The sequence below is a fragment of the Lagenorhynchus albirostris genome, chromosome 9 (assembly GCF_949774975.1).
Source record: "Lagenorhynchus albirostris chromosome 9, mLagAlb1.1, whole genome shotgun sequence".
In the NCBI taxonomy this organism is placed as follows: domain Eukaryota; kingdom Metazoa; phylum Chordata; class Mammalia; order Artiodactyla; family Delphinidae; genus Lagenorhynchus; species Lagenorhynchus albirostris.
Window position 1 is genome coordinate 95,533,324 of NC_083103.1, and position 26,180 is coordinate 95,559,503.

Genomic DNA, 26,180 nt, shown 5'->3' on the forward strand with positions numbered 1-26,180 from the left:
GCATTTCCCCATGCCTTTTGATTCAGAGCCCGGGAGAGGGTCAGCCACCACCAGATGCCATCCAGGCCAGTCCCAGGTTGGGGGAAGAGGCTGTCTGTATACTGCCAAGCCTGCTCTGTGCTGCAAAAAAGCGTGTCTTCCCTTTTGAGTTTGGCTGGGCCAGGCCTGGCCCTGCCACTTGCTCCTGTCCTGGTCCTACCTCATCAGGGGCATCTGCTGGAGATCCCAGTTCTCTCGAGTTGTACAGCAGAGAGGCTCTGGCATCAGGCTCCTGGGTTCAAATCCCAGCTCTGCCACTGGCTAGCTGTGTGACTATACGCTTTCTGTATTGTACTTGTTTCCTCATCTATAAAGATGGAGAAAATGCCAGTAAACTCCGTACAGGTTGTTGGGAGGATTAAGTGAATTACTACAAGCGAAGCACTGAGAGCGGAGCCTGGCGCGGGAAACGTTATCTCAACGTGCTGCTGCCCGTCACGCCTACCAGCACCCAGGGGTACCACGCCTTCTGCAGACGCAGGGCCCCCACGTGTGCTCTTCCCTTTTCTTTCTCCTCTTTCTCCAGTGTCCCTTCATCCTTTAGGTCCCTCCAGACTGGGTTAAGCCTCCTTGCTGTGTGCTCTCACCAGGCCTTCTCTTTGGCTACTGCCAAACCTGTTCACTGTTCCCTGCTAGACCATAAGCTCCATGAGGACACAGACGGCGCCCACCTGCTCAAGGCTGGACCCCAGCACCCTGCCAGCGCCTGCACGCAGGCCATAGTGATCAGTCACGAGAACGGATTGATGCCTGGCGCAACTGGAGGGGCCCAGGTGCTGAGCTTCCCCCACCCCAGCGGAAAGGGTTTGAGAATCGCTCCTGGCAGAGACAGAGGGGGCCAGGTCCTGCCTGGCTCTGCTCTGAGGCCCAAAGGTAGTCAGGAAGGGCCTTCACGCTGGCTGCCAAAGGGACAGAGAGATGTCTGACAGCAAAGGCATTCGGACATCCCCAGGGCTCAGGGACCAGCTGGCCCCTGGGAAGTCCCAGCACCACATTCTCCTGTGCCCTTCTTGGTCTCTGAGTGCCTTGGACTTTCCCGAGTGGTGAAGTCTAGTCACTGGTCCCACGCACATCACTGTACACCGAGGATGGGTCAGCAGGGACTGCACAGGGACAGCTAGTCTAACACTTTTTTTTTTTTGCGGTACGCGGGCCTCTCACTGCTGTGGCCTCTCCCGTTGTGGAGCACAGGCTCCGGACGCGCAGGCTCAGCGGCCATGGCTCACGGGCCCAGCTGCTCCGCGGCATGTGGGATCCTCCCAGACCGGGGCACGAACCCGCGCCCCCTGCATCGGCAGGCGGACTCTCAACCACTGCGCCACCAGGGAAGCCCTAGTCTAACACTCTTGCTGTACAGATGGGAAAGCTGGGGCCAGAGAGTGCCCAGGGTGACTCAGCGACAAGTGGCTGAGCAGGACTCCTAACCCCGAGGCTGACGCTCTTTCCCCGAAAGCACACTTGGCCCATGTCAGCAATCCCGCTTCCTGTGTGACTTCCACATTTGATTCCTGTCACCCTGCATTACTGCTAAGGTAACTCCCCCCAACTGCAACGCTCCAAGTGAGATCCCCAAAGGGTCAATCGCATACGACGCAAGGTAGCTCACTGCCAGGTTAATTTAACGCGCGCTCGGCCCTTCCAGATCATCTACTCCACCGCATCACGCCTCTTCTCCAGGACCAGTCACCGCTCTTGCCAACCCACTGGGCTCAGCTCCTTCAGAAACCTGCTCCCGTGAGCCCCTCCAGCTCCAGGCTTGGGGACCCCACCTGAGCACCAGGGACGTGGACCTGGGGTGGAAGGAGTGCCTCACCCAAGGCCGCATAGCTGGTGTCCCTGGTTGCCATTGTGTTCCTGCTGGTGCACCGAGGGCAGGGCTGTCTTCCTTCTCCCTCTGGATCTTTCCAGGGCTACCCCAGAGTTTCTTGAGATGGAGAAAGCCCAGAGCTGCGAGAGAGGGGCTTCCGGAGGCAGAGAGCCGACCCAAGCGTCGGAGGGGTCCTCCCGGGCCCTCTCAGTGTCCACCTCTCCATCTATAACTTGGAGTACTAAGCGTTGCGAGGGCTCAGAGGGGGTCTGACTCTCCTCGCTGGGGTAAAGACAGGACACCCTGCCCCCTCCCAGGAGGGTCTCTCCAGCCAGGTGGACAGATGCAGAAAAAGGGCTGAAAGATCAGCTGGGCCTGTGTGCACGCCAGGGAGTGAGGGGAGGAGGTGGGAGGGGACCTAGATGAGCTGGGACACGGGGCAGCAGGCGGTGAGCCGCTCCCACGACAGGACAGCCTGCATCCCAGGCCACGGTGACAGACCCAAGGCTGGCGGAGGGCTCGGACATTCTTCCACTCAGCCCGGCAGAAGCTTCTAGAAAAAATGTGCACGGCTCCAGCTAAGAGCCTGCCGCTCACATGTGGAAATCTCCAGCAAGTCCTGGACCTCTCAGAAGCTTCCTCAAGTGTAAATCAGGGATGCCCACCCTGACCTGCAGAGGATGCTAGGAGGATGAGGCGAGAGCACCCTGTAGATGCTATAAAACCCTGCAGGAAGTGGGGCACCGTCGGAGGGATTGGGATGCACAGGTCAGGGACAGCTCCTGGAGCAGGGTGTGGCAAGCAGGACTTTCAGGGGGGCTGTGTGGGTGTGTCTGTGTGGGTATGTGCGAGGGCTGCTTAACTTCAGACCAAGGGTCACCAGAGAAGGCCTCACTGAGAGAAGGACATTTGAGGGAAGGACCGAGGAGGCGAGCCTGCTGACTGTGTGGCCGCCTGGGACAAGGGCATGGCAGGCAGAAGGAGTAGAGGTGCAAAGGCCCTGAGGCGGGCGTGTGCCTGGTAAGTTTGGTGGGTGTGGCTGGAAGGGAGAGGTGCAGGGGCCAGATGATGGAGGGCCCAGGCTTCTCTGAGCGAGATGGGAGCCGTTGGGGAGTGGGAGCAAGCGGAGAACTAGGTTAGGTTTGGACAAGACTACTGACACAGTAGGGAGTGGAGGCAGAGGCACTGGTCAGGAGGCCCTTGTAATCACCTGGGACATCTCAGCAGCCTCTGCAAAGATGGGGAGGGAGACCCAAGACCAGAGACAGGGCAGGGTGGGGGAGGGTGCACTCAGGTCTTGGGAGCCCACCTCTCCCACCTCTCCAGGTAAGACAGCTGGCAGCCCACTCTCTCTCCCTGCAGACAATCTGTCTTCCCCATCCTGGGCCTGAAAGGGAGGTTGGGAGGGGCAGGGGTGAGGAGGAAGCCTGCACCTAACAATGGCCTTGAGCCAAGACAAGCACGATGCTTGTTCCCCTTTATTTATGATTGTTATGGGGAGAAATGGAGCCTCAGCTCAGCCAGGAGCCAGGCCCTCGCTCCTCTCCTTCCACCTTTCCTTCCGTCCCACCTCTTCCCTGGGCACAGGCCTTCCTCTGACACACAGAGATCAAATAGCGTTTCACTCAAAGGGAAAGATGTTATCTCCCCTTACAATTCAGCACCAACACCATCGGACTGACATCCCCAGATTAAAAGGCAATTAGGCAGCTTTGTTTCTGCAGGGGCAGAAGGTCTGCCAGGCACCCTCCTTGGGAACCGGATCGCACCGTGGGGAGGGCCAGTGGCTCGGGTGACTCCCCGTGGAGAAGGCTGCCCGCCTCACTTGGTCCTGCCCCACCCTGGCCACCAGCCCCTCACTGCTCCGCCGGCAGCAGGAACGACCCGATTCCCTCTGCTCCAGAACTGCTGGTATCTGTGAAGAGGGAGGGACCTCCCGACGCCCCCAACCCAGCACCACTCTCTTCTTTCCACATCCCCAGCGCTCAGAGTAGGCGTGGAGGCTCAATTTGTCCCCTCATCACCGTCCTCCCAAGAAAATACAATTCTGTCTGCTTTCCAGCCTGTTTCAAATAAACAGTATGGAATTGCCCCGTCAGGGTTTCTAATCTCTTGGAAATGACATAAAAGACAAGAAAAGAGAAGGGGTGATTCCTTCAAGCCAGAGACCCCGGGCCTCCGCTCCCTTCCCTCAGTTAATCTGTGCTGATAGCACATGTGAGAATAGGTGTCCTCCCGGCCCTTTCAGAGCATTTGTATGCCCCCTCTCATTTACTCCTCAAGGAAATCCTCAAAGTACGTGGTATTATCATCCCGCTTTTATGCTCAGTTGGCCAATGTCTATAGGAGGACAGAGGGTCCCAGAGGACCCTCAATTCTTCCCCATGGGGCTGGGTGAAGAGGGAGAGGGTTTTAGAATCCATCGTTTGCCTTCTAGCAGTTTCCATCTGGCAAGGACACTTAGGACCACTGATATCCCTGCAGGCTGGGGTGGTCAGGGAGAGTCCGTTCATCCTGAAGGGACCCTTGAAGGGTGGGGAGGTTTTCATCAGACACAGGTGTAAAGGCCACCACCCTTACCTTGTCATAAAGCTCCCTGGGCACCTGGCCTCCCGCTCACCTCACCGGCCTAAGCCTCACGCTGCCCTCGCTGTCCCCTGCACTGGGCTCTCTCCTCCAGGATATTTTGCACACGGGCTCTTTCGAGTCTGTGAAGCATTACTGAACACGTACTGTGTGCCAAGCACAGCGCTAGTTCATTTGGGTAGAGGCGATGGTGGAAGCGGCAAGAGGTAGGAAGGTAGAGGAACAAGAGAGAATAAGACATTTTCTTTCTCTGTGCAAGCTCAGTCTAGCAGAGGACCAGACATGAAAACAAATAATTACTGAGTGATAAGTGCTGTGTTTTGTTTGTTTGTTTTTTAAAGTACGAACCAAAATCCATGGGAGTTCAGATGAGGAGTGACTCTGAGGGTGATGGAGGAGCGCAGAAGAGGTGAGATTTTTAGCTGGGTCTTGCAGGATAAGCAGAAGTCCCTCAGAGGCAGAAGAGGGAACAGGAAGAGGGAAGACGGTCTTTAAAAGCCTGGCTGTGGCTAATGTGCTGGCTGTGTGGTGCGGAGGTGACACCCAAGGGAACTGGCCGCCAGTTTAAAGAGGGCTCTGTACCAGACAAGGGTCTGCACTTCACCCCCTTCACCCTGCTGGCAGCTGGGAGCTACTGGTGCTCTTGAATCAGGGTGGTGACATGGAAAGAGGCACATGGGCTGCTCAGCGAAAGACACCAGCCACAAAAGGCCACTCCGGGTATGATTCCACTTATATGAACTGTGCAGAACCGGCAAATCCAGAGACACAGAAGTAGATAGCGATTGCCAGGAGCTGGAGGGGGTGGGATAATGGCGAATGATGGCAAATGGGTACAGGGTTTCTTTTCGGGGTGACGAAAATGTTCTATATGAGGGAGTGGTGATGGCTCACAACTCTGTGAATATACTAAACCCCACTGCATGGTACAATTTAAAAGGGTGAATTTTATGGTAGGTGAATTATGTCTCAATAATAAAAGAAGAGGCACATGAAGAAGGATGGTGGCAGGGAGCTAGATCCCACCCCGACACAGGCAGGCTGGCCACTAGGAGACCTCTGCAAGGTTGCGGAGCCCCCACATTTGGGTGTCCCCTGCTCAGCACAGCTGCTCTGAGCATCGATGTTCTGAGGTCTTCCCTCCTCTGCCCCGGACTGATTCTGCTGGGGTGGTGGGCACTGGGGAGATCCTGGGACCCCCACCTCTGGGCAGGCTCCCTGCCCCACATCCAGGAGGTGGGGCGGCACCTTATGCCTGGGACCAGAGCGACAGACGGGTCACCTGACAAGCCACACCACTTATTTTTGAAGACAGGCGGGTCCCCTGGTAATAGAGCAGGCACGGAAGAGGCTTTGCCATAGATGGGGAAATTAGGGCAGAAAATAACACTATGAAAACAGAACTGTCTGTCCAGAAATAGGAGAGAAAAAGCCTCACCCTCATCCCAGCGTGTCCAAGTCTGTCTGAGCCCCTGGGAATCCAGGGACCATCCAGCTGCAGAGCTGCCCACCCCCCGCCCCCCCCAGGCTCAGAGTTCTTCTATCTGCCACGCACCTGCCGGGGCCACCCTGCTCACTAGGGCCAGGGGGTGGGGTGGGTGGGAGAGCCCTGGGTACAGGGGGCCCTGAGTGTCTCTAAGGCGGCAGAGGGAGCACTCACTCCCTTGGGAGGGAAGCAAGGGACCCCACTCTCAAAGTCCTGTCATGTGGAAGGTCCGTGGGGACCGAGGTTCCCTGGACACTGGCTGGCGGGAGGGGGAATGCATCAACCATCAAAGTGCGTTGAAAGTTCTGATGCTTGTAAAGTGAGGGGTGTGCATGTGTGTCCTCCCTGGCTGAAGGAGATCTAAGATGCCCGGATGGGGCGAGGAAGTGGTTTGGAGGCAGGGGTGGCTGAGGCTCAAAAGTGCAGGCAGAAACTGCAGGGCTTTGCGCCCCCAGATTTCCCTTCTAATCCCAGCTGTGGGTAGAAGGACAGGGCTAGCTCCCCAGTCTGCTGGTGGCAAGAGCTTATGAATGGAAGCCGGAGGGAGCCGTGTATACGAAACCCAAAGGAGCCTGGGAGAGAGCAGGGCTGGGCTGAGCTGGGAGAGGGGATGCTGGGGGACTTCACGCCCTGGCAGGCAATAGCTTTGTATTTGCTCTGGGCTTGGGGGTGAGGGCAGGGCAGAAAGGAAAGGGCGAGGCAGAGCCGGTCTGAGGGGGAGGACATCACTGATTTTTCCCAGCATCCCCCAGGCCACTTCTCTCACCACAAACCTCAGTCTCAAGCCACTTGGTTGTCATGGAAACAGGACGGAATGGAACAGATGGTCTCCACTAGACAAATTCCAATTAAACAGGGCAGAGATGGATCGGGAAGGGGGTATGATGTGACTAGGCCACAGAAGGCTCTGCCCTCCAACCTAACCTGCCTACCCTAGGCTGCCCCAGGATGGACAGGAAGCCCCGGGTCACTTCCAACAGACCATGGGCTGGGGTCAGAACGAAGTTCTGGGAGGAAGATCTCAGGTGGCTGGAGAAAGCTGCCTGGGGGGAGTCACCACCCAGTCCCCCTCACCCTCACTCCTTCAATTCTCAAAGGTGAGGGGCTTGGAGAGGGGCTGCACTGGTGGGGAGCCACATTTAAATCTACAGAAACACTGAAACAGAGACCCACGCACGCATGCATGTCCAACCAAGCACACGTGTGCAGTTAAATAGTGCTGTATACATATAGACGTGTATGTATGTGCACGGTTGCAGGCACAGAAACACATGGGGGCACGTGCAGAATGATTAAGCAAAGTCATTAATCAGAGACATTCTTAGTACAAAGAAAATGCTTTAGGAAAATAAGCAATTTACTTAATAAACATGTATTAAGAATCTATCAAGTGCCTGAAAATAGGGATTATAAACACACACACACACTCACTCACACACACACACACACACTCACTCACACACACACACACACACACACGAATGATATTGTCCCGGGCTTAAGGACACAGAATCCATGAACTAATACCGTGATCACGTGCTATGGTAGGAATGTTCACAAGTGCCACGATGGTACCAGGGAGAAAATGATGAACTTGGGGAGAGGAGTTAGAGAAGAAAGGGCCTTGCAGGATGACTGGGACTTTACCAGGCAGTGAAATCGAGCTCACCAAACAGAGGGGACAGCGTGAGCAAAGGAATGAAAAGTGAGGGAGGGCGTGTAGAGGGGACAAGCGCAGGGTGCCTGGCCAGTGGAGTAGCTAGTGGAGGAGCAGACCCCCAACAAACCCTGGCGTGGAGGGCACAACATTCTAAGTCAGACACAAACACCTGCACCTAGCAATGCACCAACACACACCCTGGGAAACCACACATCCACACACACCTTCACACATGCGCGACTACAGAGCCCCCTGCTCCCTAGGGGTCAAGGCGTGGGAGGTAAATACTTAGTAAATGTTGACTAAATGGCAAAAAGATGCTTCCGTTTGCCACAAACAACACGACGTGAGTATGGGAGGTGCCAGGAGAGAGGGAAGCCGAGCAGTTTTCGCATCTTGGCTATGGGGTTAAACAAAGTGCCAGGAAAACGGGGAGGTGCGCTGGGGAAGGAAACCTCAGAGCTTACTGGGCTTGAGAAGGAGGGCAAGCCAGCAGCTCCCATCGGTGTACTGTACATTTACGGGGCACCTACTGTGTACAGGGCACTGAGCTAGAGCCTGCAGAGATTGTAAGGCTGAGACCTCTCCTGCAAAGACCTCGGCGTCTAGGGTGAGGGGAGGAAAGCGAGACAGCGCCAGACAACATAGTACCAGGAGACTGGGGAAGGGGCCATTTGGGAACCAGGTATTTCACAGGTATTTTCACATGTTGGGCCTTTGGGCTCAGCCAGCAGTTGGAGCCAAGGCCCAGGGGCAGGAGTGGAGGAGCCAGGAGCAGTTAACTCTGGCTGCAAACTTGAATGTGCCCAAGTCAGGCAGGGGGAGCTACCTTTGGAAAAGTAGGTTCTGGCTACAGCAAGAGCCTAGACCAGTGGTTCCCACCTGGGGGTAACTTTGCCCCCAGGGGATGATCAGCAATGTGTAAAGACATTTTTTTTTGTCACATGGTGGGGAGTGGTGGGAGGAGGTTACTGGCATCCACCTGGTAGAGGCCAGGGATGGTGCTAAACACCCTACAACGCACAGAATTACTTGGCCCAGGACGTCAGCAGTGCTAGCTGGGGCGGCTAGAGCCCTGGCCTCGATCACGGAGTCTGTGTTTAAGACAGCAGCACCGGGGAGCCCAGGAGGGCTCCAGGCAGAGCAGGAGCATGACATGCCCCAACTTCTCCTTGCTCTCAGTGTGTGCAGGCCACCCAGGAATGGGGAGAGGCCCTCGGACGTCTCAGAGGGTGATGGTGTCGGGACTGGCATGGGGTGGGGGTCTGACAGAAATGGGACCAATAAGAACTGGCGACAAATCAGATGCAGAGGATGGAGAAGAATTGGTCAGAGCTCCACTGAATGCAAAATTGCGGTTCCAAGTACAGAAACGGGCAGAGTCCAGCGAGGGCTGTGTCCCAGGAAGAGGAGGATTGTACGTGGGGCCTGAAGCGGGACTGTCCAGCTGGCGGTAAGACCAGCTGGTCTGGGGAGCAGGTCAGGCTGAAACTGGACAGAGCAGATAGAGGGGATTGTTCTCTGAAGGCTAAAATTCCCCACACGGCCTTCCCAGCCCCCTCCATGGCTACAAGCTCCCGGCTCCCCCATCCTGAAGACATTCCAGAAGACTCTAGTCTTCTTTCATGTGTGTCTGCATCTGGCCTCCCTCAGAATGCCCTGGTCATTCTCCTCTGCCGCTTCCCCCAGCCACTCCCACTCAGACTCCAGGTCTCAGCATCAAGGTCACTTCCCCGCAGGAAGCCTCCCCCAGGTTAGGGCCCAGGTGTCTCCTTCGCAGCCCAGTGCAGCCCTGTGCAGACTTTTATCACTTGAGTAATTCCCTAGACCCGCTCTGTGTGCCATCCCAGAGCCCAGAGCAGGAGGACACCTGTTTTCAGACGGTACATCACAACTGGGCTCAGCCCCAGCTCTTGCCAAGGACTGAAACAGGCAGGAGAGGCTCCCGGTGCCCTCGCTTCAGCCCTTGTCTCCTTTCCCTTTTCTGCCCTTCCTTTGCCACCTCCTCGTCTCCTGACCACATGGCTTACAAAAACAGTTCTAGAAAGAACTGTTCTGATAGCCACCAGGACGGGATTGCACCAAGGAGTCAGGAAAAGGTGTGGAAACCAGGACAACTCCCAATGGGAAGTGTTCCAGTAGTTACAGATGAAAATGCCACCCAAAGGCCAAACCTCAAGGACACGTGCCCCCCCCCCCACGCCATGAGTCTTTGAATAAAGCCTTTAATGTCAATTTGAATGGCTTAAAGTACTTTTTCTTGACATACCTGGCACTTAATAGATGCTCAAAGAACATCTGTAGACTGACTGACCTCACCTAAAGGATTAGGGAAGAGTTACCCACAGGATCACCCCAGGACCCCATCTGGTCAGCAGAAAGGGCCCAACCAAATCAGTCAATGGGAGCCAAGGAGAGTGAGTACTGAGACGCTCTCTGGGCGGTTCAAAGGGTCTGCCCTCCCAGCAGGCAATATCTAGGTGCGTCCAAAGAGCCTGTGGGAGCAGGCCTGCAGGTCACTAATTACTCTTGGAGATTAAACACCATGCTGGCTCTAGAGACCAGAAAGCAGCTGCGAGAGGGGGAGGGCAGAGCCTAGAAGGATCTCCAGGGCTGGAGGTGGGGGAGCTGAAATCGGGGAGAAAACACTAATGATTTACTAACCAGAGTTACTAATTATTAACCAGCTAGACTCCTGGACTTGAGGGCCCACTTTGCGCCTTCACCCCTACACCAGTGTTGAATCCCGAGCACCTCTGGAACTCCCCCGCCCCGCTCTGGAGGCTGCCCCACCTCCGCCCCACCCACCACAGACTGCCCCCAGCCCCGCCTCGCTCTTTATCTTACCCCGCCCTTCCCGGTGGCTGCTACCATTGAATATCGACTCCTCCCCACACTGGTGGGGTGTCAGGAGACAGAGGGATGGCAGCGATAGAAAATATTATATGGGGGCGTGTCTGGGTGACCCAGAGGCGGCCAAGGGAGGAGCCATCCCCTCTTCACTGCTCCCCTCCCCGCCCCCTCCCTCCAAGCGTAGCTCAGCTCCTTATCTCTCCCTGCTCAGCCTCAGGGTTTGGCAGGTTTGGCAAGGAGACCACCGTCTGAGGCTGGGTGGGGAGGGGAGTTGGCAAGGAGCAGCGAGCCTGCGGGACAGGGCAGAAGGGGCTCCAAACCACGCCTCCTGGGTTTGGGGGGGCAGGGTGCTGGGGCTCAGGCGTGTGGAGACGCGTTGGGGGGCGGAGCCTGACTAACCTCCTCTGGGGTTCAGGAAGGAGGCTTCTGGTTTACCCTCAGGATAAAGAGAAGGCCAGACTCTCCAGGGGCCAAAGACTCATTTCACCAATGGCCACGGGAATCCACGGCTAAGAAGCCCGCAAGGGTCTTCTGGGGCGGGGAGGGGACGCGCTTTTAGTGCCTGGACGGTACTGATGAACTGCCTGCGGCGGCGGCGGTGGTGGTGGGGGGGACAGACTTGCGGCTGCAGAATCTGTATCACAGTCTGTGTATCACAAGGTCAGATGGTGAGGTGCCTCACCCCGCCACATGCCGTGGCTCGCGCTCCCAGCGCCGTGACATGCCACAGGGCCACTGCACAATGGCACGAGACACCAAGGGGCGACAGGAGAGGCTGCCAGGAGACCCCCCCCCACCCCCGAGGCATCCCTGTGGGCACCGCCTCCCACCGGTGACCACACCCATTCCAACCGGTCCCCACCTGTGCCAGTTAGGGCACAGGCTGCTGGGAGAATTAGGGGGCTGCCCCCACCCCGTCACAGTGAGGTGACTGCAGGCAGAGGGTCCCCCGCCCTCCCCACTGTCCTCTATGCCCTGATTCTCTGCAATATGCTCCCTCTCTCAGGCCCCTCACCAGCTTAATTCCTTAATTCCCACTGGAGATAAACGGATCTTTCACTGCAATTTATTGTTAATCCAAAGGAAAACAGGGGCTGGGAAGAGGTGAGGTGGAGGTGGGGACGGGTGAAGGCAGCGAACCCACTCCCTCCTCCTGGCCCCTGGGACAGCGATTGCAGCTGGGGGCGCCTAGGCTGAAATCCCGGGGCCAGTCAGCCGGCGTTTGGAGCACCACACCTGTTACCGGGGATCTAGACAACTTGGTTCCCAGGAAAGCATCTGAGAAGGAGAGGGTATCAGACTTGGCTGGCTGAGTTCATGGGAGAGAAGACTCCGGGTGCCAGAGGCCATCTTTAAATGCCTGGAGGACCCCCATGTGCAGAATCAGATGTGTTCTACAGGATTCCAAGGGGGTAGAAACAGGACTAAGAGGTGGGAGCTTCAGGGATACAGACTTCAGCTCAGTACCAGGAAGAATCTGGGGCAGTTAGAGCTGTATGGGCTTCCATGTAGGGTGGTGAGTTCCCCATCACTGCAGGTATTCATGCTGAAGCTGGATGATCAACCAACAGGTAGGGATGTGGTTGGGGGGTTTTAAGAAGCGAATGGGTGTTACATTATTTGACTCCCCTTCCAACCCTGAGACGCTAAGGTTCTGCGACTTACTCTTCTGGTCCTCCCCACCTTCACCTGCAAGGCAGGAGGTATCCTCAGCTGAGGGCCCGGCTGGGAGGCTCTTCCCAGACCTGGGGCTGGGAGGGGACAGGTGGGCTCAGATATATAACCCGCCTTTAATAGTCACCCCCGCCTCTTCATGTCCCAGCAGGGAGGGTTTAGGGAGAGTGATGGGCTTAGGCAATTACCTCATGAGGCCCCAGCTCCTCCTCTCCATCTCCCAGCCAGGCCACTGTCTTACAGGCATGCAGAGGTGGCACTCTGAGGTGTTACCTGCTGTGTGTGAGGTCAGAGGGCTGGCGCTGTCCCATGCTGTAATGGAGGCATCAGTGCACCCGGGGTTGAGTGGGTGCAGGAATGGGCCTACCACCCCTCTCCCACAACACACCCAGGGCAGTGGGAGTCCCACAAGGGCTGGCATCGGGCCCTGGGGGCAGCCAGACTCCTGCACTGGGGTACCTTGGTCGAGGGCGTGTAACTCTTGCTTCTAACTACCCTTTAAGAAGGGAGCACAGGATGGCTCCAGGGGTCACCAGGCACCTTTCCAGGTGACCATCTGGGCAGGGGGGTGGTTTTCCAGGAGACCAGGGGCCTGAGCGCCTGACTCTTCCTGAGTTCATCACCATGGAGAGGTCACAGGAGCCCTGCTGAGGGATACCCCACCCAGCGGGTCATGAACTGCTGGGAGGGCTCCTGGGCCTGGCTTCCCAGCCCCTGGGAAGTGACCTTCCTCTAGACCCGGGGTCCCCAGGCGGGCAGTAGCTCATAACAGCCAAGTGGTGTGAAGACTCGCTCTGTACCAGGCACCGTGCTAATCACACCACGTGGCCACACGCATTCTTTACCCCTTCTAAACCTCCCAGTATCACATCCCCATTTTCCAGTGACGGGAACTCAAGTCTGGAGAAGACAAGACATAGGTATATACACGGCCACATGTAAGTAATAAAAGGCAGAGACCGCTTGGCTCCAAAACAAACAGTGGGTTCAGTCAATTTGCTGGGAAAAATATAGTCAAACCAGTTGTTTGTGATCCTATAGACAAAACAGTTATCTAAGATTGACCTTCTGCATTCTCTGACTGGTGGCTGGGGGACAGTGCAGACCCTGCCTCGACAGCCATCATCTTTGATTGCCTACCTCTCCCTACTCTTCCCCTCACCCCCCAGGATCCAGACTCTGCCCTCCCCGCAGGGAGCTGGGTGAGAGCCCCCCACCTCCGTGGGGGGAGAAGATGGCAATCAGAGTGTGATCAGGAGCAGAGACACACACACACAGAGCACGTGACCTCATGCATGGGCACACACATACACACACAAACCATAAACCTCTCTCATACACACACAGAGGACATAAAAACACTTGTAAAGAAACACATAAACCAGCACAAATTATCATTACAGTGCAAACTGTGTACACAAGTGCCGAGGGGGTAGGAGTAATGGAGTGATGGGAGATGGGAGAGGATAATGGAGCTGTTTTCTGGGAAGGGTGCTTCTGAGCAGAGCGGGGCTGTGTGTGTGTGTGTGGGGGGGCTGACTTGCAGAGAAGCTAGCTGGTGGCACTGTCTGCCCGCTGTCCCAGGCTCCCTGGAGGGAAGCGGGAGCCACAGACACCCTTTCCAGTTACCCCACAGCAGTGCTGAGAGGTGGGGGGCCAAAGACCGTCACCTCTCCTCCTCCACGACTACCCGCTCCTTCCGTTCCAGCCCAGAGGCCTGTTATCTGACTCCTGGGAGGCGTCGAAGGTTGGGAAGGGTGCTGAGGCCCAGGCAGGGGAGGGCACAGGGGAGCAGGGGCAGGGGGTTGTCATCTAAGTTCCCCAAAGCCTCATCCGTCAACCGAGCAGAGATAATCAGGGTGCGCAGCCGGCCCAGGACACTGATTACTCTCCGGGCACCGTAAACACAGGGAATAAATCTGGGAAGGGGCTGGGGAGGAGGTGTCTCGGTAGCAGGGCCGGCCACCCTGCCTGGGAAGGGAGAGGCAGCCCATCCATCATTCTGAGATATGCAGCAATCTAGGCCAATGAGATCAGGATGGTTTGGGGATGGGGGAGGTGGGCAATCATAATAAAATAATCCAGTGCAGTGTGGCTGTTCCACTCCGATCTTATTCACACGCAAGGAGAAGCCCGTCCCTGCCTCTGCTCCAAGTTTTACCCAGAAGCCGCTGTAGAAGCTTCTGCCATTGACTTAAAACCCTCAAAGGAGGCCTGGCCTAGAAGGCACGAAAGTGGCTTGACTCAAAAGCGCCCGTGGGCATCGCAGGCTCCGGGGCAGGCAGGCTCTGGGCAGAGCTGGCTCCTTTGTGCTGACAAGGCAATCCTTAGGTTTGCATGGAGGGCAGATGGGTCTTTAGCCCTCCTTCCTCCTATGCTTCCAAGTACTTCCCGGGTGCCGGGAGGATTCCAGCTCCAGGAACCGATCGCATAGCTCTGGCCTGTGTCTGGGCCACAGAAGTTGCACCGTAATTCAAACTAACGGAGCATGGATAATCTAGAACAGCAGAGGGTCTAGGAGGAATTTCTCTTTGGCGTCGAAACATATCAGATGACTGTTTTGCAGCTGAGTTACCTTCCTAATTAAGCAAGGGAGTTTGTGAGGCCTGAGCACCCGTGGTAATCTGCAGGGTCAGGGAGTGCTGGAGGAGCACTGGCCCCAGGTGACCCTTGAGAGGACGATCACACGTGAGCCATCTGGAGTCCACTCTTGGTCCGCGACCACAACACTGGGAAAGGGGTTTGATTTTTCCGCTCCCACGATCCTCCTTCTTGGGACAGTTCGATACCTCAGCCGCAAGGCGGCCAATGCCTCTGTCCCCCGCTCCCGGTCTTGAACCCGCCCGTGGTACAGGAGGCACCAGGCCCTTTCATCCCAGCGGATCAAAGCAGCTAGCACATGTGAACACCCTAAATCCTCTCCCTGCCCCTCTCCCCAGGTAGGGGATCTCTGGGTGAGGGCAAGAGGGACGGGAACCTTCCGGAAGCTTAGGACAGGCCCTGGCATAGGATCAGTTTGCTGAGCTGTGGACCCACCCAGGATCTGGGGCCAGCCTGGGAACACCTGCCGGTGGCAGTTCCAGGCAGATTCTCTGAGAGGAGCTATTACACCTGCCTCTAGTCTCACAGTGAAACATGGTGGGAGGCCCCCAAACGGCATCAGTGATGCTCAAAGGCTCAGGGGATGAAAGAGCAATAATGTCAAGACATTTCCCTCTAGCACAGGCACATTAATACTCCCAAGACACAACGGTGACGGTGGCAGGATATACCAGGAATGTAACAACTGTACTTTTAGTACTTGTAAGGTATCCAAAGGAGAAGTAGTAACCACAGCCGAAACTCCCTGATGATAAGCACTAATGACTCCCCAATGCTCCAGGGAGGCCCCAGGTCATTCCTGCACCATCAAAGGGAGCAGGAGGGTAGGCTATAAGATTATACGCAGCGGGGATGGGCATTCTTTTTTTTTTTTTTTTGCGGTACGCAGGCCTCTCACTGTTGTGGCCTCTCCCGCTGCGGAGCACAGGCTCCGGACGCGCAGGCTCAGCAGCCATGGCTCACGGGCCCAGCCGCTCCGTGGCATGTGGGATCCTCCCAGACCGGGGCACGAACCCGTGTCCCCTGCATCGGCAGGCGGACTCTCAACCACTGCGCCACTAGGGAAGCCCGGGGGATAGGCATTCTTAAGGCAAGGTCCTGTGTTACTCCAGGCTTAGTAAGCTGTCTTCTTCCATCACCCAGAAGAGAGGCAGCTTAGCCAAGTGGTAGGATCATGGACACTGGACCTGAATCCTGCCTCTGCCACTTACTAGCTATGTGACCAGAGGTGAGTTACCTAACCTCTGCTCAGGTCACCTTTGTTCATATGTTAAAGACACCGAATAAGTTATTACACGTAAGATGTTTACAACAGTGTCTGAGTGTCTAAAAACTCTTGATAACAGTTTGCTGTTATTGTTATCATCATCACTGTCCAAACAAGCAACGACATATCCACTTAGCATGTACTATGCAATGATGTATCCACCTACTACAGTGCTATCAGATAGCCCATGGTGTGGCCAACCCTGTGCAAGGCCCTAGGGATTCCAAGCTCTATCAACAATGGGCCCTGTCCTTTTGGAGCTCTCAGTCTTATGAAGATAAATCCCAGGCCCAAATAACTATAGCAAGATGCAGAGTGGTTATTGCCTTGGGTGGCACAGATGAGGTGCTGGGGACGGGAGGTGGGGGCTTTGAGTAAGAGAGGTTATCTCCAGCTGGGGGCTTCATGATAAAAGTAGCTCTCGACCTCAGTTTTTGGATATGGGAAATAAGGGCGATTTGGGGGGAACGGCACGTGTAAAGGCACTGAGGTGGGAAAGCATGAGGTGTGTGGCTGGCTGGGCCTGCCATGCCCGGAGAGGTGGTGGGAGCTGAGCCAGAGAGGGGGCAGCCGTCAAATGCTTCTGGGCTGTGAGTATCCTTCTCAGGCACGTTTTAGGTATATTCATCCAAGAAGCAGTGTAGGCAGTTTGGAGCCAGAGAGCCAGGAGTTGGGGATGGAGGTGAGCCAGGGGCTGCTGCAGGAGTCCCCGAACGAGGACACTGCCACCAGCCCCTCCTGCAGTGGGATCCACGTCAAGTGGGTCAAGTGGCGGCAAGGCTGGCTCGGCTCTGAGGCACCTCGTCTACTTCCTTTGTCCCAGCAGCTGACAGCATTTGCCCAGGAGAGACCAGGAGTGACGGAGGGGAGACCTGCGGCGCTGCTCAGGGGTCAGAGAATGGAGCCCATGGAGTCAGCCCACCAATCCCACTTGGGGCTCGAATTCCAGACAAGCTACAGGGCCTTACAGGGGAGCATCAGGGGCTGGCATAGATCTCCAGCCCCCGTTTCTCCAGAGCAGGGCTGACTTGCCGATGTCTTCCCAAACAGCTTGGCGCTCCCACCTCCGCTGACTGATTTGGCGGGCGCTCACGTGCTGAAGTGTGGGCTGGCCTGTGTGACCCCCGCGTGGAGCACACCAAGTGAGCCCGTGTGCGCTAAGAACCAATTACTCCGGCCTGGCACTCTCTTTCCTCTACAAGACCGAGGCCCCAAGAAGGGGCACGGTTTTCTTTGCCCTCGTCTTGTTTTTCATGGCTACGTTCACTGAGCCCTGGTGGTATGGCGGTGACTGGCTGGTCTGCGGGGGAAGAAAGATAAAGCAGAGGGGGAGGGCACAGGCAGAGGGGCTGGCTGGCAACAGACACCAGAATCTGCTAAGAAAGAAAGAATCTCGTCTTTGGTGGGAAGAACCCCAAGATGGAACCTGGGCTCCATCACAGCGACTGTGGGCAAGTCACTCCACCTTGGGGAGAGGAGAGGGGCCAGGAAGCCCCTGTGGAGGCTGTCAGCTGGTGAAACTGCATCTATAGGGAATGAAAAATGCTTCTCACATGGGGTCTCCAGGTCTCTACTCCCACCTTTTGGACAGAAAGATGGGCTAAGATTCAGGCCAAGGCCGTGTGGAAGGCTCCGGACTCCACCTCTGCTGCTAGGACGTGTCTCTCAGATCTGTGTGTGGGGGTGGGCGTGCTGTCCCCTGTGCCCTCTTCTATGGAATGACAATGATCTGCTGAGCTTCTCAGAGAAGGCGGACTCCTATGCGTAGCCCTGGAGGGAGCTGTGTCCTTGCCTCCTTAAGGTGGGGAGCAGAACTGAGGGTCCAAGTGGGCAGGAGGGACTCCATGTTCCCAGCTTTGGGGAACGTGCATTCCAGGAATGTGCGGGTGCGGGTGGGGAAGGAGGACCCTGCTTAGGCCCACAGATCAAACTCGAACTCCCAATGGGACATGCTTGTGCCCATGGCCATTGGCCTGTTTTGCTGCCTGGGCCACGCCTGCAGCTGTGTCCCAACAGAGCCACCAAGCCAGCGGAACTAATGTCCTCTAATGAGATCCGGGCCAGAGTGGCCAGGCGGGTTTTATTGTCTGTGGCTTGGTAATGAGACTCCTCATAAACTGGGAATGAAATTGGGGTCTGCGTGGACCAGAGAGGGGTGGGGGATAGCCTAGGAGAGGGAATCGACTCTGCCTACCAAATCCCCACCCCACCCCCTCCACTGTTCCAGTCAAGTCCACAATGCTGTCTGAGCACCGCTCTGCCCCGGGCCAGGCCCACACTCTGGCTGTGTGCCTGCCTGTGCCCGGAGGCTCTGTGCTTACACCTCAGGGGCCGTGCCCACGTCTCAGGTCGGATCCCCGGGAGTGGTGCTCTAGCATCTGAAAGGACATGCTCCCCTTGACATGCCCCCTCCCCCAAGCTGTTCTGTTGTTGGGCATCTTGTGCTCTGTGCCAACCTGGGCTCTGTGGTCAGCTCCAGCTGGGCCACCCTCCAACCTAGATCCTTAACTTATCCCTCATTTCTCCAGGGAGCCGCCATGCTCTGCTTGTTGTCGGGGAGAGTGTAAGCTGGCGGTTGCTGGCAAAGTGAATGACCACCTCACCGGACACATTCTCTCGTGGCCTGGTTCAGCCTCTTCCGCATCTGTCCAGCCCAGCCCTTCTCATCTTCCTCATCTACTGAATTTGGAGTCAGAAGACTTGAAATCTAATTTGGCTACACTGGCATGAAATGGTCAGCAAGGTACTAAACCTACACCTCACTTTTCTCATTTGTAAAATGGGAGAGCTACTGATACCCTTCACATGGGGTCACTGAGAGGATCAGCTGAAACTATGAACTGAAAAGACTGTCACAAACATCTTTATTATTATTGGTGAAAGGACTGAGCCTTCAGCTGGAGAAACCAAAAGGACTTTCTGCCAGTGAGAAGGGCGTGACCCCAGGACAGATTCTCTACCTCTCGGACTGTACCATCTTGCCTGAAGAGCCGGTACCGTGGACTGCTGGGAAAGGGTCCTGTGGCCCACTCTTCTCCCAAGTGTGGAAGTTTGCAGGGGCTGAGTCTCAGGCCCTCCATGCCAGCCTCAGGCTGCTGCCCCAGTCAGCACTCCAGATGGGCCATGGTGCCCAGCTGGGCCCCAGCCAGGGAGTGAGGCAGGTGCAGAGGAGAGCGCTCGGTGACAGGCTGCAGAACAAAAGTGCACAGCACCTGCTGCTCGTGCCATACATGACCACCAGGGCTGGGCTCAGGTAGGTGCCTGCAGCCAACCAGGCCACCTGAGTCCCCCAGGGCTGCTGCAGCCTTTGCCATCATTTCCGGGTGGGGAAGAGGGGTCAGCAGTGGGCAGGCAGCTGAGTGGTTCTTTCTCAAGGGACTGTGAAGTCGGCACTGCCCAGCTGGCAGACACAGTGGGGGCCAGGACCACTCAGAGGAAAGGTGTCGGGAACAAGAGCAGCTACCGCTACTGAACGTTTATCACATGCCTGGCAATGCACTAAGCACTTTTCATACATTACTGTCGATCTAATCTTCACAAACCTCCTTTGAAAGCTGTATCAGCAGAAACCCATTTTACGGATGGGAAAACTGAGGCCTACAAAGCAACTTAACCAAGGCCACTCAACTGGCAATTGGTGGAGATGGGATTCAAATCCAGTCCAGCTGGCCTTGCTTTGCTCTCTCACTCTGCTGGGTGGCCAAGATGGGGTGATCTCCAGGTTGTGGGAAGAGGAACTGAGCTATCTGCTGCTCCCTCTTGACTGGGGCCTGGGACCACTGCTACTCTACCCCAGAAGACTGTGAAAGGCACAGATCCCATGAGTCCCTGAGAATACATAAGCATTGCCCCTCTGCTACCCCAGAATAAACCTTGGGAGTATCCATTGCCCTGAAGAGCCTACAGTCTGCTGTCAGGAAGACCTTCTTTGTGTCCTTCTTGGGTCTCTCCTGTTGCACTGAGTTCATCTCTCCTTGTCAGTGTTCAGATATTAGGTTTGATGTGTTTTCTCCTATCTTTTCCCTCTCCCCATTTCCCAGCTCCAAACAGCACAAGAGAACCCAGAGCTTAAAGGGTTAACCGGACTACGGGGTGTTATCTCCAGCTCAGGGCTTTCCCTGTGCAAGGTGATCCCTGCTCAGATCTTAAGTTACCTCCTGCCCCAGCCAGCACATCTGCTGCTGGCTCCGCAGACCTGGTCTCTATGGAGAGGGGCGGGCATCATGGGGCAGAAACATTTACCAGCTGGACTCGGGCACAGGGTCCTGGGATCCCAGGACTGGCCTCTTCCCCACTCCTTGCCCCTCATCCCCGCTTGCCTTTTCAACAAGGGGGCTCCTGCTTTCTGCTGAATGAACTGGGATGCTTCCAGGTACATGTATGGTGCCAACCTGGGCACACATATGGTTCAGCAGGGCTTTTCACACGACTCAAGAGCTCCTTTTTAAATGCCCAGAGTACATCCCCTTTCTCCAGCTGATCCTTTTCCCCAAATATTCATGCAGGAAGCAAAGATGCCAAAATAGTAGCTGAAACTCTATTTCTTGTGGGCCCCTCCCAGCCGTTCAGGAATCCTGAGAAGCAGCGGAAAGTCTCTCCAGGTGAGCATCCCCCGTGAGGATGCAGTGGCCCAGTCTAAGGCCAAGGGCAGAGCAGAAAAATAAGGCAGTGTCCAGGCTTCCCAACCCCAAAGGATATGACAGCTCATCTTGGAAGGAGCTGGCTAAGGGCAAATCTTAGGTCTCCTCCAAAGTCACCCTCACTGACACTCTGACATAAACACAGGTGTTACCAAGGCTCACGGCCACTCACAAAATCCTAGTTGGAAAGCCATAAGAAATCAATTGCATGTGAATATATATTTGATGTGTATTTATGGCCCCTGCACCATGGTCACCCATAGATCCCAGTGCACACAGCTCCTTGTCCTAGTCCCCATGGGTCTGCACGCGCACAGTAAATTGTAGATGACCAACACATGCACACACAGTCTTGCACATGTGTGTGTGCACCCACTCTATACTGAAGGTGAGGCCATAGGCAGATTGTCAAAAATGTTACAGCCTAAGCCCCATAGCTGGCTGATGGCCATCCTAGCCTGGCTCACTGGCTAACCTTCAAAGTTAAAAAAAAACAAATCAGCGTAACAGGTGAGTATACAGACACCCTCACTGTCTCCCCCAGCAGGTAGGAGCCATTCAGTTTACCAGGTTAACCAGGAAAGATACAATCAGGAAAATTGAAGGTATATTCACACCTCCCTTGGGTATTTTCTGTTTGTGCTGAACAATGAACATTAGTCAGCTGCTAAACAATGGCAGTATCATAGGCACAGCAACTGGGGCTGCCCCCCTGCCCCCCACCCTCCCCAGCCTGGCCCACTTGCTCAGCCGTCAGCACTAGGGTTCTGGCCGGAGACCATCCTGGCAGTGTACAACTGGGTCCCGGGTCAGGCCAACGAGGTGGATTCATTGTGCAAAGCTGAGCAGCCGAGAAGGGAATGGATATCAGAGTCTAGGCCAGTATCAGGCGACAAGGGGCGGCCTGTCCCGTAAACACAGAGTCAGGCTCAGAGACACTTTCTAGACCACTCAGCCCAGGGTGCTGGGCCCAGGCTCGGCCGTATCTCCTCCTCCCTTCCAGCCTCGACGATTCGGCCTTGAATCTGAGTCTGAGACATTCCACAGCGCTGCCTCCGAAATGGGCACTGGGATTCCTGCTTACCGGCACTGCAAACCCCAGGCCAGCAGGATTGGTTTGGCCATAACGTCCTGCCCAGCAAGCCAGAGCACACCACTGTGAGCGATGGGGAGAGAGGAGAATAACCCAACAGTCCTGACACCCCAGGTTTCGAAGGAAACCACCATGACAGCGAGCTCTGCATAGGCTGCAGAGAAAGGGGTGCTGCGGCCCCGACAGGTCTTCCGAGGGTGTGCGTGACACCTGGGGCGTGTGTTCTCTTTCCAGACAAAAGGTTTGGGGAAGCCAATTAGGGAGGGTGTGGTGTAGGTGGGACACCAGCTCAGCGCACCTGCTTCTAAGACAGGTTCTCTGCTTCCTCTCCCGGGCTCCTCCTGTCCCTCTGGGATGCAGCCCCCGTGCCCCACTGGCCCTGTCCTCTGAGTGAACAGATTCATCTCAGAGGCATGTGGGGCTTCACCACCCTGCCCGGTAAAGTCTGTGTTGTTGAAAATATACTTCTGTGCTTATACATCAAGAGCCGGATTTGGAGTGTTTTGAAGTCTGTGGGCCACCACACACAGCCCGGGGGGGCTCCCCCCCCACCAGGCTCCTCTCCTCCACCCTCCACGCCCCCTGCCATAGCCTAGGAGAACCCAGAAAGGAGCATCAGGCTGCCAAGTCCCCAGAGAGAAGCAGCAGCGGGCAATCAGGAGGGTGCCTGAGGGTGATGGTAAACGGGGTGTGGGAGGGCAACTTCTGGGCCCACCAGCCTCTGTCCAAGTGTCGTGTGGGCACTACCACATCCACCTTCCTCCCCTCACAGAGGCACCAGGGCCACAGGCACCGGGTAGAGGAGGTTCTCGGGTCGGGGAACTCTGGCTGCCCCGCTGACTGACGCTACCCAGTCATGACAATTACGATCAATCAAGGAGGCGTATTAGCTGCCTGTCTGAGCTGTGTGGTTCCTTCTCTGCGTCCCACCCCCTCAATCTGGATTTTTGGTGGGAGGAGTGTCTACACTTGAGCCAGGTGACAGTGTCACCTCCCTGCCCCCACTTCCTGAGTGGGAGGAAGCAGGGCAGGCCTCCAGCCCCCCAAAGAAGGAATGAACTACCAAGCACAGCACCACAAAGCTGGGGAAGAGAGTAACAAAAGGAGGGGAGAGTGGGGGGGGCAGTTAACGTCCCCTCCCCAAGCCTTCCCGCTCTTTGTCTGACCCAGGATTAGGTTAACCCCTAGTTTGCTGGTCCACACAGGCCTCAGGAAAGCTGTCCTTTGCTGGGTACTGGGTGTGGGTAATATGGGATTGAAGGGTTCCCGAAAGCCCAAACCCCGGTGTCGGACAAGTGCTAGAGCCTGAGCTTCTAGCATCTCCTGCTGGCTTCCCAGGAGGTCCAGGGAAAGATAAAGACCTCTTATTCTCATCGCCACCCTGCTGCGTGGAGGGGCTCAACCACGCCTCTTTGAAATGGGCAGTGACACCTGTGTGCCCAGGAACTTACCCTTACCCCGCACACCTAGCGGGGCAGCGCCCCCCAGGCTGCAGGGCCGGGGGCACCGTGGTGCGGACTTTCACAAACCATTTTCTCCGCCATCGGCCACTCCGAGGCATTTTCGGAGCCCTGGCAGTGAGCTGGTGGCGGACGGGGTACAAAAGTGAATGCGGCCAGGTTCCTCCCTCCCAGAAGTGCAGGCCAGCCCCGCAAAACACACAACGTGGCTGGCCCTCAGATAACAGACAGCCCTCCGAGTCTGCAACACCGCACGCACCTCCTCCGCGGAGCTGCAGGCACAGCCGAGACCCAACATTCTCGCCCCACGCGGAGCCGGTTTCTCTGTACTTCGACCCCTTATTTTGCCACCTAAGGCCGGGGCCACGTGCTCCAGCCAAGCCCCCACTCTGCCCAGCCTCCTTCCCAAGCCCCCCATCTAGCTAGCGCGGGAGGTAGTCTCAGGTTTCCTTCAGGAAGCCTGGAGGAACTCCCCCAAACCCCTCCCCCACTCCACCCGCCAGCCCCGACTGGAGCGCGGTGTCCCCAGCCACCGTGGGAGCCAGGCAGCTTCCCCAGGGACACAAAGGGTTAAATCCAGGCGAGGGGACTCGGTCGGATTTGCCTCCTAAACGCATTTTCCAGTTCATTCCCCAGCACAAAACGCCCGGGCCAGTCCCAGCCTCCGCCCCCACCCCATCCGTCAGAGGGGCCACCGCGGGCCACCCCCGGGGTCGGGCGTCGCGTTAACCCCTCGGCCGCCAGCATCTCAAGGAAGGACACGCGGGGCACCCTCGGGAAAGTGGGTCACGCAGCTACCTGGCTGGCACGAAGCCCGCGGTGCCTCCTGCGGGGAGAGCCCCCCCAAACTGCTATTGCAGTTCCGAGGCGAAGCCCAGCCCTGCGCAAGGCGGGGAGGTTGCGATCTCGCGCCGCCGGGGCCTCAGCCTCCGGGTAAAGGAGCCGCAGGTGAGCCCTGCCGCAGGAGCGGGCTCTCCGCGTCGGTGGTGGGGCGACGCGGTGCGGCAGCGCCCGAAACCATCTGGCAAAGGGGCTGGTAGAAGAAACGAAGCCCCCCTGCTATCCGCCAAGCCCTGCAGCCCACCAGATCCGAGACTGACGCCCTCCCCCTGGGGCTGTTGTCTCGTACCCCGAGACGGTGATTATTTTGCATTTATGTAACACGAAGTGTTTGCAAACTGCTTCCGGAGCTGAGAGCTGGTTATTGAATAAATAGAACGCTATTACATATTATCACTTTTGTGTGAAAAACTGCGCGGAGAAAGTGCTTTCTTGCTACACAGAGATGTGCATCCTACTGCTTCCCTGCAGGGCAGGCTGTTCGGCTGCTCAACCTCTCTTTCTCCGCCGTGCCACCCGTTACCCCCTTACCTAAGCCGTGACCCAACTTTTCTGGCTCCTTTCACTCCCTACAATCCAGACGTGCCTGCCATCCAGCTCCCAGCCCCGGGGGAGGCACTGGATTGGGGGGGGGGTGTGGAAGGGAAAGGCAGAGGCGGAACGTGCTTACCTGGGAGGAAGAAGGCGGTCAAGCCGAGAGCGAGTCCCCACCAGAGTCCAGCGGCGCCCGCAAGCCCCATCCGAGCCATCGGGGGCCGGGGGTCCGGCGACAGGGGCCGCGAGGAGAGCGCTCCTCGCGCTCCAGAAAGCAGCCCGGAAGACGAAGGCGATCCCTGCAGGCCGGCGGGCGCTCTGAAGATCCAGGTCAACCTCAGCCGTCGGCCGGGGCGGGGTGGGCTGGGTGGGATCGGCGCGGACGCAATCCGGGGCCCGGGCGGCCGCCGGCTCAGAGGCTCGGCAGATGCCCGCCGCAAGTTGCACGAGTCATGCCCCCTTCTCCTCCTCCGCTCTCCTCCCCGCGCCGGTCCCCGCCCTCTTCTTCCACGCAGAGCCGGGCTGGGGAGAGGGACCCACCCCCGGCGCGCCCGGCTGCCCGGCGCGGGCTCCCGGCCCCCGGCGCGCTCACACCCTCCCGCTCGGCTCCAACTTGAAGGCGTCCATGGGCGGCCGTCCTCCGAGGGCGGCGGGACGAGCGAGGGCGGCGGGCGGGCGGCGCGGTGGGCTCGGGGCCCAGGCGGAGGGCGCGCGGCTCGGCGGCCCAGCCGATCGGGCGGTGCGGCTCCAGGCGAGGAGAGCGATCCGGGGCGCCGCGTCCCCGCAGCGCCGCAGCTGCTCGCTCTGCCGGGTCCCGGCGATCCGCAACAATGTGGAGCTGCCCGGGCACCGAGTCGAGCCGCGCTCGCTCCTCTCCCTCTCTTTCTCTCACTCGCCGAGCTCCAGCCTCTCAGCCGCTCTCCCCGTGATGTCAGCCCGAAGGGGAGGGGTTAGCGTTAACCCCCTCCTGGCTCCCACGCGCGGCCCGCGCTCGGCCCCGGCCTCCGCCCCGCCGCGCACACCTTCCGGCCCCTGGCAGAGGCGGATCCCTAGCAAGGGCCGTGGGGTCGCGCTCAGGCCCACTGCTCGGGAGATGCCCCTTCGGTCGCCTTTCCGCCGGGGAGGGGGCCGAAGGGCTAGCCGCCCTCCTCCGTCGCTGACAAAGGGAGGCAGTGACCCCTAGCGGCCGGCGTCAGGGGAGAAGCCGCTCGGTGGGGGTGGAGTTAGGACTGGGTGGAGGCGGGGCTGTGGAGGAGCGGGCGTGCAGTACGGAGAAACCAGGATCCAGCAGTGTCCGAGGCGAAAGGTCTTCTCCAGGCCCTCTCCTCCAACCCTGGCCCCACTTTACAGATGAGGAAACAAAGGCCCAAAGAAGGGCAAGGCGGCTCGCCCAGGGGCATGAGCAGAAAGTGGCAGGGTTCGGATTAGAGCCCAGAAGCTCCTGCTTCTCTGCATCACCTGAACGCTAAATGGAGAGGCAGCTATGCGGGGGGATCCTCCGGAAGCTGCCAGGGAAGTCGGTGGTGGGCATTCGTGGGTGACATGGGGCCGCTGAGGTTTCTGGTCTTTTCTAATACACGCTCCCTTCAGGAGTTCCTTTTCCAAAAACTGAAGCCCCCTCCCCTCCCTAAATAGAGCAA

The 26,180-nt window shown here is 57.3% G+C and overlaps 1 protein-coding gene across 5 annotated transcripts in view; it reads right to left on the reverse strand.

The window, feature by feature from the left end:
* The window catches only part of NECTIN1 (nectin cell adhesion molecule 1), a 68,254-nt gene extending 42,563 nt beyond the window's left edge, over window positions 1-25,691 (reverse strand). For 2 of the 5 annotated variants that reach the window (XM_060160594.1, XM_060160599.1), the window contains exon 1: window positions 24,677-25,691. In XM_060160594.1, coding sequence (XP_060016577.1) covers window positions 24,677-24,755 — 79 coding nt within the window. In that variant the 5' untranslated portion in view covers window positions 24,756-25,691. The remainder of the gene's footprint in view (window positions 1-24,676) is intronic. The other 3 variants (XM_060160596.1, XM_060160598.1, XM_060160593.1) reach the window with 2 other exon arrangements.
* Window positions 25,692-26,180: the final 489 nt, after the last annotated feature.